The following is a 14342-nucleotide window of genomic DNA, read 5'->3' on the forward strand; positions in this document are numbered from 1 at the left end:
GCAGTGGCGGCTGGCCAATAGAGGGCCATGGGGCCTGGCCCCACCTTGAGCCACACAAAAAAAAAAATTATAATAATCGTAAATTATACAAATTGTGAATATTTGTGTTTTTGAACTATGGAATGTATCCAGTAATATGTGTAAAATATGATATCTGCGCAAAATATATGCTTTTCCTGCTCGTCCTCTCCGCCTGTGTGCTCGTCTGCTCGTGCTCTCTGCCTGTGTGCAAGCCACGTCTCAGAACGCGCAGCTTGGGGGGCCTAATCGTTTTGGCCCAAAAGAGGCGGGTCTATGAAGCAGTTTCGCCAATTTCTGATTAAATATATAAATGAGTGACATACAATTTAGCCAATCAGCGCCCTCAAATAGATTCAGCTGGGCGTTCTCGTCAGGAGAAGTCTCTACAGGCGAGCATTACTCCTCCAACTCTCGTTTGAGAGGAGAACTTTGGCAGAGATTCTGCAGCCAAAGAGCTGATATCAGATCAGCCTGACTCCACAATCAGACAGCAGACTCGCGGGAAAGGGAAGCAGTACATGCGAAGCTTCTGTACTAGCTGTTCACCAGACAGGTTTGGCGAGCTGGATGATGTCATGCTAATCACTTATTTAGCTTTTTAAAACAACGGGGACGGATCCATCACGGACAGTTAGAGAGTGAGGGATGAGGAAGTAAGGACACATGAGAACACCAGGACACACATGAGAACTCTTTCAAGCTACATATTAGACAAAGTGAACATCTTTTCTTCTACATAGTTGTCCTCAGTCTCATCTGCTTAACTTGGTCATGGAGGCATCAACATGTAATAGAGATGTAAAATTAACAGTGAAAACTCGTCATAGCTTAATTTAACATCAGTATTCATAATTACACTTCATGTTTACTTCTCCTGATCTTTACCTCCTATAACAAGGTCCATAGGGGCATCTCAATAAATTAACATGTTATATTATATTATATAAGTGTTATTTACTGCTTTTTTTCGTGTTGGAATAAATGTTAAAAATGTAACTGCAAAGTAGTAATGCGTGTTTGATACTTTAATTGTTTTGCATTAAATCACACTGGGATGTTTGCTGAAATTGATAGGATGGCCCTACCTAGAACATTTTCCACCAGCCGCCACTGCTCCACAGTGATGTAGTATTTTAAAGGGGGTAATGATGCTGTGATCACTAATATTCCCCGTAAAGTCTAGACCCTGGTGGTGGTGGTGAAGGGAACTGCTGCTGATCCATCGATGGGATGAAGAAATGATGATGATGATGAAATGACAACTGACAGCAGCAGAGAGGAGAGCAGTTTTGAAATTTGACAGCAACGGTGTGATTGGCTCAGGGAGATCGTGGCAGAATCTGGTTGTTGAGCTCAAGAGTGACGCCAGTAATCAGCTGATTAGAGTATAAGCTGGAGAGAGGGAGACAGAGAGATTACCACGACAGGACATGCATAAACAATACATATGTGTTTTGATTTCAATATTTATTTAACAAAACGTAATATTAAACACAAACAAAACCCCGGATAAGTGAGTGCTACTGATTGAAGTATTTGATGAAATCATTTCTGAGAGTTGTATTGTTTGATTCTGCTTTTTTTCCGAAATAAGAATAAAAGTGAATGTGGGTGTCGCAGCATCTGCTAGCTTTTTACTTTTTATTTCTTTCATTGTACATTTCTAACTGCCTTGTTAGTAACTCACCTCTCATTTCAGATGCTGCCATTCCCAGTCTCACCAGGAGTAGTCTTCAGTGTTTTCCCACCAGACCCAGTCTCCTGACTACCAAACCCACATGCGCTCCTCTACTTCCCTGCCTGCCTCTTTACTTGTTTTCCAGGTATGACTGCTTACTTTTCTCATTGCCTTTGAAGCCAGAAAGGATGCTAGAGATCTTTTGGCTGATTTGAAACCAGGTCCTGTAAATACTCCAGCCTGTCCAAGCCTTCATCAGAATCAGAATCAGCTTTATTTGCCAAGTATGTGTCCACAGATAAAGAATTTGACTCGGGTTTCTGACTTGCTGTCAATGTACTAACACAGAAATAGACATAAGAACGAGGACAACATAGCTGATCAAATAACGCCAAATCAAATGTTACGATACTAGGAACATATACGATCGTACTCATATATACTTGATGCTGCTTATCGGTTTTAGGTTCCTCATTGGTTCTTCTTTGATTCTTTCGTGAGAAAAAAAGACAATTCATTAATATAACACTCAACATCTTTTCATTATTCTTGTATGAATAAAAATAGTCTTTAGTGAGCAGCAAAACAAAAAGCTCCAAAGTCTTGAACATAAATTTGCAGCTAAACAATTAGCTTCCATATATTAGCCTATTGATATTGGCAAACTCCACGTGGCATCGCTAACGTAACCTGCAGTGGACGAGGATGGACAGCTGCTCGCCAAATTGTTGGAATTAACTCCCTTAATTAATTGGGTTTTTTTTTTGCTTTTTCGACAGAGATATCAGCATCTACTCCAGTAAAATGTAGCCACACTTCCAATCTTTTTGTTGTCTCTGCCATGATGTGTGTCTCACGCTGTACTGAGCCGGAGTCGGTGTGTGTGTGTCAGAGTAAAGCACGACTCTGGCCCTCGTGCAAAGACACAGAGACAGAGAGAGGAGGTTTGTGATGCTGCTATTTTCTGGAGATCTCACTCCCTAACTTTTAATGTGTTGATAGTAGAACCGTTAACTCCAGACATTATCAATACTCCGGGTTTCACAAATCTAGAACCGGTTCACCTTTTTTTTCTTGAGGGCATCCCGAGTAACGACTAAGCCCAGAAACTCAGATGTTCTGGAAACACTTAAAACACTGTGGAAGCAGCTTCACACTTTTTATATCAGTAATTTGCATGCAAGAGAAAATGACGTATGCAACGTTTTATGGACTTTCCGAATATGAATTGACGATGATTCAAACCCACACTGTGCATGCTGCAAGAACACTGACTGAAAGAGTTGAATTCATCAGTTATTGTCCTGGTGTTGGCTGGCACCGGGTGGTGACAGTAAAGCAGTGCATGTACAGAGGAATCTCAGCTTGATGAAAACAAAACTGCAACTTTTCTAAAATATATCTCTAATTGATTGAGCCCTAACTTCACTATGAGTTTTCCTGTGAAGGGATGCTCCAGAGTCCACATCCTGATGGATACAGGTTGGAGGAATGTCTGTTTAGAGGAGAAGGGATCAGACTTTGTAATTAGAGACTCTTTTCTTCCGATCTTGTTCTCATCTTTCCCTCAGGACTTCTCCACCAGTTCAGGGAGCTGGCCCCCACTCAGTGCATCATCCATGTAGTTTTGATCACAGCTTTTTTTTTATAATGGAGGTAATTAAACTGTAAATGAATCATCATGTCTGCATAGTCATGTGTCTAGGCATAGTATTTTAGGAGAGTTGTCTGTTTTACTACTACACAGTCATAAACATTAGAAGAGGGTTAAAAAACTGAAAGTATCAGCTTGAATCCACTCTGTTTACCATCCTCTTGAAAAATTCACCACATAGAAACATCAATGTGTAGTCAATGTTATATGATTATTTTTGTATTTTATGATGGATGAAATAACCCACAAGTAAAGACTTTGATATCACAATGGTGTGTACATGATAGGGCTTTTTCAAAAATATTCCAGCTGACAACTACAGATTATAAACAGTCAAATATAATACGAAACATATTTTCAGCAGTACTTTTTAACATCATTGAAATTTGACAGTTTTTGAGTCTAGCCTACATATGACAATTGGACTTTTTTATGAATGAAATTATTTACTCAAGATGGAGTAATAATGATGAAGTAATAACTTGACAGAAACAACAGTGGGTTTAGTCGTTTATTTTTACCATCAAATTAAAAACAAACACGTCTCTCAGGGCACAAAACTACAATTTTAGTTACATGCACTGCCGAATCAGAAACATACTCTTGCTTTCAAGGTTGTTCATTTAAAATATTTACATGCATTCATTTCATCACAACCCCCACCTTCCTCCGTAACATAACAACCACTGCCCGATCACAACTCACTCCACCACGTACTATATTATAATATTTATTTTTACTTCTCTTATCTGTATTTCTTTCTGTATTGTGCTGCTAAAACACTGGATTCCCCTCCAGGGATTGATAAAGGCGTATCTCATCTGAGCTTATGCTTATTTGAGGGCTATTATAAACTTTAGCAACACACTTGAAGACAATGGTCATGTCATCAACGGTAACTAAAATCAAAACTGTAAAATGTATGATTAAGTTGTGATTATCTGTTAGACTTCACCATTACCTTTTGGTTTTTTTAAAAACTGCAGTGAATTGCTCAGTACTTATCATTACATTGTTGAAGTGGAAGATTCTCTGTGAGTTATATTAGAAACACGTCTTCAAATGTTCAAAGTTATCACAACTTTACATTATTATGACACAAAACGATGACAGGACAACAGTTATCAGTGTAAATACATTAGACCCTTTTACAGAAGAGCCTCTTAAGGTGTTCATAAATTCCTTTCATTTTTAGTCCATAAATGATTGGATTAAAAAGAGGTTGATATATTATCATTTGCAAAGTCATTATCAAACGTACAATTTTGGGAAAATCAACTTCCAGTCGAGCAAGAAGTACATCATATGCACTTAAACAGGAAAAGTTAATTAGAACCAGCAGATGGGGTAAACAGGTCTGTGCAGCTTTTCTCCTGACTCCTCTACATCGATAGGATATTACAAGTATCTTGGTGTATGTAAAAAGTATGAAGAGCACAGGGAAAAGTACATCACTCGCAAAACCAACCAAGCCATAAATATTAAGCAGTCTTGAACTCACACAGTGAAGTTTGAGAACTGTGCTGTTGCAATGTATTCCTTTCAAATGAAACTTACAGATTTCTTTTTTAGCACTCAGTGACATTGTTACTGAAATCTGACAAGCAGGCAGAATCCAAGCAACAATCAGGAACATATTAACAGTTGTTTTTCTCATGATGATTGAATATTGCAGAGGGTTACATATAGACACATATCTATCATAGGCCATGACCAACAACAGGAAGAACTCTGAACAACCTAGAGAATAATAACTAAACCACTGGAAGAGACAGGCTGGATAAGATATGATCTGTTTCTCTGATAAAAAGTCAATCAAAAGCTTTGGGTAGATAACAGTGCTGAAAAGAACAGAGTTGATTAACAAAGCTGCAATGAAAATGTACATTGGCTCATGGAGGGATTTGTGAATCACTATGATGCTCACAATAGTGAAATTACTGCTAATTATTAAAATATACACTGTAAACATCATCACAAAATAAAGGTATCTATATTTGTGCACTTCTACATGCCCATCAAAAGTTATATATGTCACATTAAATCTATTATCCATCATTGATATATCAAAAGAGATGATAAAAAACAATAAAGCTCATGTAACCAGCACTAGATTGTCTTATTCAGTCTTCAGTACCTGACCTTGATATGCTCTGGTGTGATCCAGCAAACACAGGAACTGGAAAGGGATCTGTGTGAGTCGGTGGGATGTCTTTATCAGACTATTTCTCCCTCCATGGATCTCATTCAACTCTCCAAAGAATGAGCTCGGTAAACAACTTGATTCCAGAGACATGAAGTCATAGATGTTTTTTATGGCATCATCTAGTCACAACAACATTCAAGCTGTATGTGCTTGTGCATTTATTGTTTTGTTGGAGCACTTGTGGTGTTTGTAGTTAATGTTCCATCAAGCAGTATATCTAAACATCATAAGAAACCTAAAGCTGTTTGGGGCCTTTTTAGTTGTGCCTCCCAAGCTCAGGTTGCTGCAGAACGGTAAAGTTTGCCCCTGGTGTTTTTTTACCAGTGAACCACACCGTAGGCCAATTTCACCTGTTTTAGACCGTGAGTAGCCGTGTCTTTGGTGTGTGACACAAGTATGTCATGGCAGACGTATTTCTCTGGACTCAAGGAAGCACAGTGTTCAGCTGTTTTGAGAAAGCTGAAAGCAGCAACACCACAGGCCAAGGATTCAGCTCATTCTGAACAGACATGTTTTGAACGTGCACCAGTGTAAGCGTCGTGGGTATATGATCGGGAATTAATCAGTCCAACACGTTTTGGGTTTTCCTCATAACTTTTGTCAACTTTCCACGGAATCGCACCAAGTCAAAATCACACTCTCTCACTCCTCTTCTTCTCCCGTGACATTATCCCCATCACATCAAGCCCCCTTAACAGCGCCGACTAGTGGTCATATCTGATCATCACAGGATTTCAGTCTGATGCTGCATTCACAACAAACACGGCGCGAATTATTCACGCGAGTAGATTACATACAAAGTCTATGCACAGACGCGATGAGACTGGAGTGATGCGAATTTGCGATGTCGCGGCGCGATTGACGCAAATCCGCGGCGCGATTGACGCGATTGACGCAAATTTGTGTCAAACACCAAATCGCCTCAAACACGCGAGTTGAAATTTTTGAAGTTCGCCGAAATATACGCGTTACGCCCCAGCGCGATAGCCTATCAGCAGCGTTGAGTTGCTCCCCCTGTTATCAGTGACGTGCTGCCGTTGTTGAATCAGGAAATAAATACTGTAGCCGTCTGTGTTCACCCAGAGCTCTACGATACCTCATATCAAGTCCGAGAGAGGCTGCGGCTCGGAGGCGACTGCGGCGGCCGGAGCTGGAGGTCGCTGCTGCTCGGAGGCTGCGCCGGCCGGAGCTGGAGGTCACTGCTGCTCTGAGGCGGCGGCTGCCGGGTCCGGGGATAGCTTCTGCTCTGAGGCGGCGGCGACCGGGTCCGGGGATAGCTGCGGCTCTGAGGCGACGGCTGGAGTCGGCCGGACCACAGTCCACACACGGGGAGCTGGAGTCGGTCGGACCGCCTATAGGATACGGGGAACTGAAGTAATTTGAGGCCCAGCGGAGGCAACGGCCGGAACTGGGAGTGGCTGCGGCTCGGAGATGGCAGCGGCCGGGAGCGGCACGGAGGCGACAGCTGGAGTCGGCTGGATCGCCGACAGGACACGGGGAGCTGGAGTCGGTCGGACCGCCGACAGGACACGGGGAGCTGGAGTTAGCTGCGGCCCAGCGGAGACGGGGGAAAGCTGCGGCCCAGCGGAGACGGGGTAAGCTGCAGCCCAGTGGAGACGGGAACGGGGAATCGCTGCGGCCCAGCGGGAATGGGAGTCTGACCCTTCCTCTGCTTCTTCTTAGGGGTGACAGGGCGGCTTAGTTCCAGGTTAGCCCTCTGGATGCTCAGAGGTTCTCCCCTGGCCCAACACTGGACACAGGGAGCTGGGGAAAACTGCGGCCCAGAGGGAACGGGGAATTGACCCTTCCTCCCATGTCTCTCTTTCTCAGGGGCGAATAGGCGACTGAGCTCGAGCTCAAGGCCAGCCCGCTGGAAGCTCAGCGGCGCTGGAGGCCCCCTCTGGCCCAGCATATCTCCCTAAGTGGGTCCAATTGGTATAGTGCGCTGTGCACAAAAGGGTGGTCTGCTGAGTCTGTCATGGTCGGATTATACTGTGACGGTTCACGGTTTACTGTGTGGGATTAGGAGTGGATCAGAGACTCAGGCGGAGACTTAGACACAGGACACAAGTTGAGGTGAATTGCAAGGCTCTTTACTGGGCATCAAGCAAGCAAAAATAGAAACCAAAGACAACTCCACTAGGGAGTGAGAAACATCCAAACTGAAAATAAAAAGGCAAAAGTCACAAAAAGGCTTGGTCACCAAAAGCACAGACACGAATGGATACAGGTCGGAAGAATGTCTGTTTAGAGAGCAAGGGATCAGACTTTTTAGAGACTCTTTTCTTCCTATCTTGTTCTCATCTTTCCCTCAGGACTTCTCCACCCATTCAGGGAGCTGGCCCCCACTCAGTGCATCATCCATGTACTTGTGATCACAGCTTTTTTTTTTTGTTATGAAGGTCATTCAACTGTAAATGGATCATGTCTGCATAGTCATGCGTCTAGGCCAGGGGTCTTCAACGTTTTTCAGGCCAAGGACCCCCAAACTGATAGAGAGATGGAGCAGGGACCCCCCCCCCCCCCACTATATATATTGTATAAAATTGTGTTTTATATTAAATGGGCCTAGGACCATGTATAAACATACCTCTTTATTGTGCATTCAATACTAAGCTATTCAAATAATACACAGGTTCATATATTCATGTTTTTATTTTAAACATGTGCAAGGTACAGTGAGTAGGGGGGCCGTGCCACTGACATTTATAAACACACCTTGTCAGCTGATACCAATGCCAATATCAACATTGTTGGTCAATTGCATGATAATCATGCATACAAGCTATTCAGATTGATGTTTTCATTTTAAACATAAATGTGGAAACAAAAATGAGTGATGGCCTATTAGTGCCACTGCCATGCATAAACATACCTGTTATCTTTCATACAATACTGAACTATTAAAACAATGGACAGATTCATGTTTAGAGAAAAAGAAAATTCTTATTATTTTTTTTAAATTGTCAAATCAAACAAAGATTTCGCGGACCCCCTGTTGAAGATCTTTGGTCTAGGCATAGCATTTTTGGAGAGTTGTCTGTTTTACTACTACACAGTCATAAACATTAGAAGAGGGTTAAAAACACTGGAAGTATCAAATTGAATCCACTCTGTTTACCTCTCGTGAAGAATTCACCACACATAGAAATATTAATGTGTAGTCAATGTTATGCGATTATCTTGTATCCATAATGGATGAAATAATGCACAAGTAAAGACTTGGATATCACAATGGTGTGTACATGATAGAGCTTTTTCAAAATATTCCAGCTGACAATTACAACTTAGAAACAGTCAAATATAATATATAACATATTTTCAGCAGTACTTTTAAGATCATAAAAAATTTGAGGTTTTTATAAATGTGATTATTTACTCAAGATGGAGTTGATAAAGGCTTATCTCATCTGATCTTATGCTTGTTTGAGGGCTATTATGAACTTAAGCAATACACTTGAAGAAAATGGTCATGTCATCACCGGTAACTAAAATCAAACTGTAAAATGTATGATTAAGTCGTGGTTATCTGTTAGACTTAACCATTACCTTCAGGGTTTTTGAAAAACGGCAGTGAATTGCTCAGTACTTATCATTACATTGTTGAAGTGGAAGATTCTCTGTGAGTTATTATATTAGAAACAAGTCTTTAAATGTTCAAAGTTAACACATCTCTGTGTTATTATGACACAAAACGATGACTGGACAACAGTTATCAGTGTGAATACATTAGACCCTTTTACAGAAGAGCCTCTTCAGGTGTTCATAAATCCCTCTCATTTTTAGTCCATAAATAATTGGATTAAAAAGAGAATGATATGTTGTGACTTGTAAAGTCATTATCAAATGTACAATTTTGGGAAAATCAACTTCCAGTCGTCCAAGAAGTACATCATATGCAGTTAAACAGGAAAAGTTGATTAGAACCAGCAGATGGGGTAAACAGGTCTGTGCAGCTTTTCTCCTGACTCCTCTACATCGATAGGATATTACAAGTATCCTGGTGTATGTAAAAAGTATGAAGAGCACAGGGAGAAGTGCAGCACTCACAAAAACTACCAAGCCATAAATATGAAGCAGTCTTGAACTCACACAGTGAAGTTTGAGAACTGTGCTGTTGCAAAGTATTCCTTTCAAATGAAACTTACAGATTTCTTTTTTAGCACTCAGTGATATTGGTACTGAAACCTCACAAGCAGGCAGAATCCAAGCAAAAATCAGGAACATACGAACAGTGTTTTTTCTCATGATGGTTGAATATTGCAGAGGGTTACATATAGACACATATCGATCATAGGCCATGACCGACAACAGGAAGAACTCTGAACCGACTAGACAATAATAACTAAACCACTGGAAGAGACAGGCTGAATAAGATATGATCTGTTTCTCTGATAAAAAGTCAATCAAAAGCTTTGGGTAGTTAACAGTGCTGAAAAGAACAGAGTTGATTAACAAAGCTGCAATGAAAATGTACATTGGCTCATGGAGGGATTTGTGAATCACTATGATGCTCACAACAGTGAAATTACTGCTAATTATTAACATATACACTGTAAACATGATCACAAAATAAAGATATCTATAGATGTGCACTTCCACATGCCCATCAAAAGTTATATATGTCACATTTAATCTATTATCCATCATTGATATATCAAAAGAGATGATAACAAAACAATAAAGCTCATGTAACCAGCACTAGATTGTCTTATTCAGTCTTCAGTACCTGACCTTGATGTGCTCTGGTGTGATCCAGCAAACACAGGAACTGGAAAGGGATCTGTGTGAGTCGGTGGGATGTCTTTATCAGACTATTTCTCCCTCCATGGATCTCATTAAACTCTCCAAAGAATGAGCTCGGTAAACAACTTGATTCCAGAGACATGAAGTCATAGATGTTTTTTATGGCATCATCTATTCACAACAACATTCAAGCTGTATGTGCTTGTGCATTTATTGTTTTGTTGGAGTACTTGTGGTGTTTGTAGTTAATGTTCCATCAAGTAGTATATCTAAACATCATAATAAACATAAAGCTGTTTCGGGCCTTTTTAGTTGTGCGTCCCAAGCTCAGGTTGCTGCAGAACGGTAAAGTTTGCCCCTGGTGTTTTTTACCAGTGAACCACACCGTAGGACAATTTCACCTGTTTTAGACCGTGAGTAGCCGTGTCTTTGGTGTGTGACACAAGTATGTCATGGCAGACCAGTTGCGGGCCCTGAATTTTATACCTGGGCCTTCACTGCTGTCCTGCAGCTGAAACATCTCTTAATAACCTGATGATGGCGCCACAGCTTAAATTGTAGGAAATATAATGTTTTCTGCGCTCACGTAGGAGACAAAGGGCTGTGTGACCTCTGACCGGAACAAAAAATAAAAAACAGCTGAGGGACCGCACGTGTTCTGGGAGGCTACGCTAAACTAGCTTAACGGGAAAACAACAGCAGCAACATGCATTCTGCTACACACTCGAGGGCACGGGCCATTCAGATATTAGATGTAAAAAAACAAACGCAGTTGACTGACCAAATGCTGTTCACTTAAAGACAAACTCCATCCTCCTTTCTTTGTTGACAAAGAGTTTAATCCCACGGTTAAATCCCAACTCACAAATCCGTTTCTCCGCCATTGAATGTTTAAAAAAACAAAGCGAGGTAAAAAAAAAAATAATTACACCAAGCAAAATGCAAAAAATGTCATAATTTCTTCCATGTCTTTCAATTTGAACTCTCACTACTCCGACCAAGCTTTGCTGGCTACTTTAAGTTTCATTTCACAATAGTCACGTGCTCGTGCACTGACCAATCACAGCACACGCTGTACCTCACTGCAGAGCTGCTCCGGAAAACTGAGCTGCACGTAATGCTGACGTACTTTTGGGCCAGCTAGCAGGCTCTGACACATCAAAGAATACGCCCAACATGTCAAACTAAAGATCTGATTGGTTGAACACTATGACAATCAACAATATCGTCCCCATGTACTTTAATCTGCAAAGGGATTCACTTGCGAGTCTGCAGGCCTCGGGCCTCTGTTCTTACCTAGAGACACAGAGGTGAAATCTGATTGGATAAAAGCTCTACTTAAAACAAGCTGCACTGTGTCAAGAAGATTTGAGCCCACAGAGCTGCCTCCAAAACATGCATACACGATCAGGAGAAGGTCAGGATATAAAAAGCATATACTCAGAAATCAATAGTTAAAGTGTAATCGAAAGATAAAGTGTATGATCGTTACATAACAAATGTTTAATAGATAGAGTGATTTAACAAATGTAAACCTGATAATAATAATAAGTGTATCTGAGTATAGTGCAGTCTGAGTGTAGAAAGTACGGAGAAAGAGGAAGTAAGCAGGGTGTTTGCTTCAAGGGATGGGGAAATAATGATGGTTGAGAAGAAAAGACACAAAGCACAATAATGATGAAGGATGAGATCAATAATCATTTTATAAGCAAATGTGTACTAAGTAGAGTGATTTAACAATTGTAATAAGTGTTTAACAAATGTCCTGTGTAACCGGAGCTGCGATAAAAGTGTTTTGTCAGGATGACTTGGCAGAAAATAGGAAAAGACTGTCGCAAGAGATGAGTCATAGAGGCATGATACAGGATGAAGCCTGGACATGTCCGGACATGTTCGAACCCAACACCCTTTCCAGAGGGTGGGGGGATGAGATCATGTATTGAACAGGAGGGGGGAGAGACGCGAGAGGCAGCCCAAAAGTGTTATAAAAGAAGTAACTTGCAAACAGCAAGACGGGAATTCACGATGGGACGCCGACCGAGCCATCCATGGAGAAACACTGGACCTCGTTCGACAGCAGGCGTCCCAGGACTTCGTCTCTGTTCACGGAAAGAAGACCGCCGTTCGTGGACAAAAATTGAAAGACGGAGAATCACCTCTCCCCCCTGCTCGCCTTTACCAACTGGACAACAGAGAAGACGCAGCAGCCCTAGAAAGACTTTGTACTGAGTTTTGTGGACTGTTGGCCGAACTTCGCTGCGAGAGCAGGAGGACCGAGGGTCCGGCCGGACCTTCGCTCCTAACAACTCCAAAAGAACCTCTTCATCGCACCATTGGACATCCAGCTCCAACCGAGCCGTCTCGGCATCTAAATCTAATGAGTATAATCGAAGAAGAAAATTAAAGTAACGAATCAAGTGTAGTAACATTTTATGTGAGCTGTAGCTTAACCCTTGCAAACTAACTAAATATAACCTGCAATAAATATCTAATCTGCATTTAAAGTAAATTTCTCAAGTGCATTCATTTGCTCAAGTAGTAAAAAGTTCCTCGTGGCAGTAAAAAGTTAAAGCCATTGTATGTCTAACAACTGAGTTCTGAAAGGTTATCCTAGAGACCGAATCCACTTAACAACCCCTTACGGTTTTAGAAAGAAGTAATCCTAGCCGTTAAAACCTAACCTGGCATTTACCAAGAGCACGGATCCATAAGAGGGAAGCTGCCATAACCGACGCGACCGGTAGGAGCGCCCGGGGTCAGGGTGGCCCCTCGACCGAGTGCACTCAGACCGGAGGAAGCAGGGTAGATGTCGGGAGTAACGGCAGTTAGAAGAGCCAGGCGAGTTCCCTCGCAAGAACACCAGCTCGACAATCTTTTAATAGAGAGCTGAGTCAGTAAGTAGCCCCGTATCGGGCCAGAAGTACCCCAGGATCTAACACGTGGCGCCCAACGTGGGGCTCGGCGGAAAAGGAGTACGTTGAGTCCAAAAGAAGAACCCCGGCAGCCGAGAGAGGCGTCGTTCGTGTACGAAAAGACCTGAGGTGAGGCGTTGGGTAGAAAGTAAAGCTGCCCAAGCCTCGAAGAAGTCTGATTGCGAGACATCCACGAATCGAAGCTGTGTGTGGTATTTACAAGCCAGCACAGGAGAAGCCGCAGGCGACGGGGAGCATCGACCAGACTCGCCCGACCTGTAGAGGGGCCAGAGCCTGATCCCATCCCTTCCTCAACGCGCGATGAGAGGCTTTGGGAGGAAGGCGACTCGAGACAACAAAGACAAAGACAAAGTCCAAGATGCAAGTGCAGCAGAACGGACCAGATGTTCCAGGGACCGGCCGGCAGACGGAGGCGACCCAGCGGGACGAGCCAGCGGCCCTGATGAAGGAATCGCCACCGGACGGCAGCGAGGACCCGATGGCGACGAAGGCAGCCCACAGACGACGACTCAGCAGGACGTGCCAGCGACATCAACCCAGGACCCGGCAGCTGAAGCCAGTTCTGCATTAGGAGAAAACCAGGAACTCAAGAATGGCCACCAACATACAAGATTTACCACCCTACGTCAGAGTGGCCAATGTCAAAGGGGTGGTTACCATGAGAAGGAGTACTACGGGGCTCTGGGCAGGAAGAGCCCTGAGGAAGTTGGGTTATGCAAGAAGTGATTTCTCTCCGGAGAAAAAAGAAGTGTTGCAATGGAGAGAAATTAAGAATGACTGTGTGGTCTGCCTGCTGCCGACCACCCTAGCCGTTGCATGGCAGGGACCCGGAGACCAGAAACCACTCCGGGTCACAGGAAAAAGAAAAGAGTTTAACCGCATGCGCCATAAACCGGTGAAGGTTATGGATGCATGCATATGCAGTACATGCCGTATGGAGAAGTTAACAAGGTTAACCTTGATCACCTAGTGGTGATCGACAGCTGGGAGCAGGCATCAGGACCGTCTTCACCAGAGGACGACGTGCTCGTCATCACTGCCCCGGCCGACGAAACCTTCCTGTGAGATTCCTACTAGCTAAGGCGAGGCAGCCTGTGACCTCAT

At 42.7% G+C, this 14342-nt stretch overlaps 2 protein-coding genes across 2 annotated transcripts; both read right to left on the minus strand.

Annotated features, from left to right (window-relative positions):
* Window positions 1-4491: 4491 nt before the first annotated feature.
* Window positions 4492-5409, minus strand: LOC306783327 (olfactory receptor 10K2-like; the record flags this gene model as incomplete). The annotated part of the gene is made up of 1 exon (XM_079276924.1): window positions 4492-5409. One exon carries the CDS (start codon window positions 5407-5409, stop codon window positions 4492-4494), a length of 918 nt encoding a protein of 305 aa, XP_079133050.1.
* Window positions 5410-9288: 3879 nt separating this feature from the next.
* Window positions 9289-10206, minus strand: LOC306783765 (olfactory receptor 10K1-like; the record flags this gene model as incomplete). The annotated part of the gene is made up of 1 exon (XM_079277567.1): window positions 9289-10206. One exon carries the CDS (start codon window positions 10204-10206, stop codon window positions 9289-9291), a length of 918 nt encoding a protein of 305 aa, XP_079133693.1.
* Between the last annotated feature and the right edge of the window lie 4136 nt (window positions 10207-14342).

Source organism: Melanostigma gelatinosum (assembly GCF_949748355.1).
Source record: "Melanostigma gelatinosum genome assembly, chromosome: 10".
NCBI classification, from domain to species: Eukaryota; Metazoa; Chordata; class Actinopteri; order Perciformes; family Zoarcidae; genus Melanostigma; species Melanostigma gelatinosum.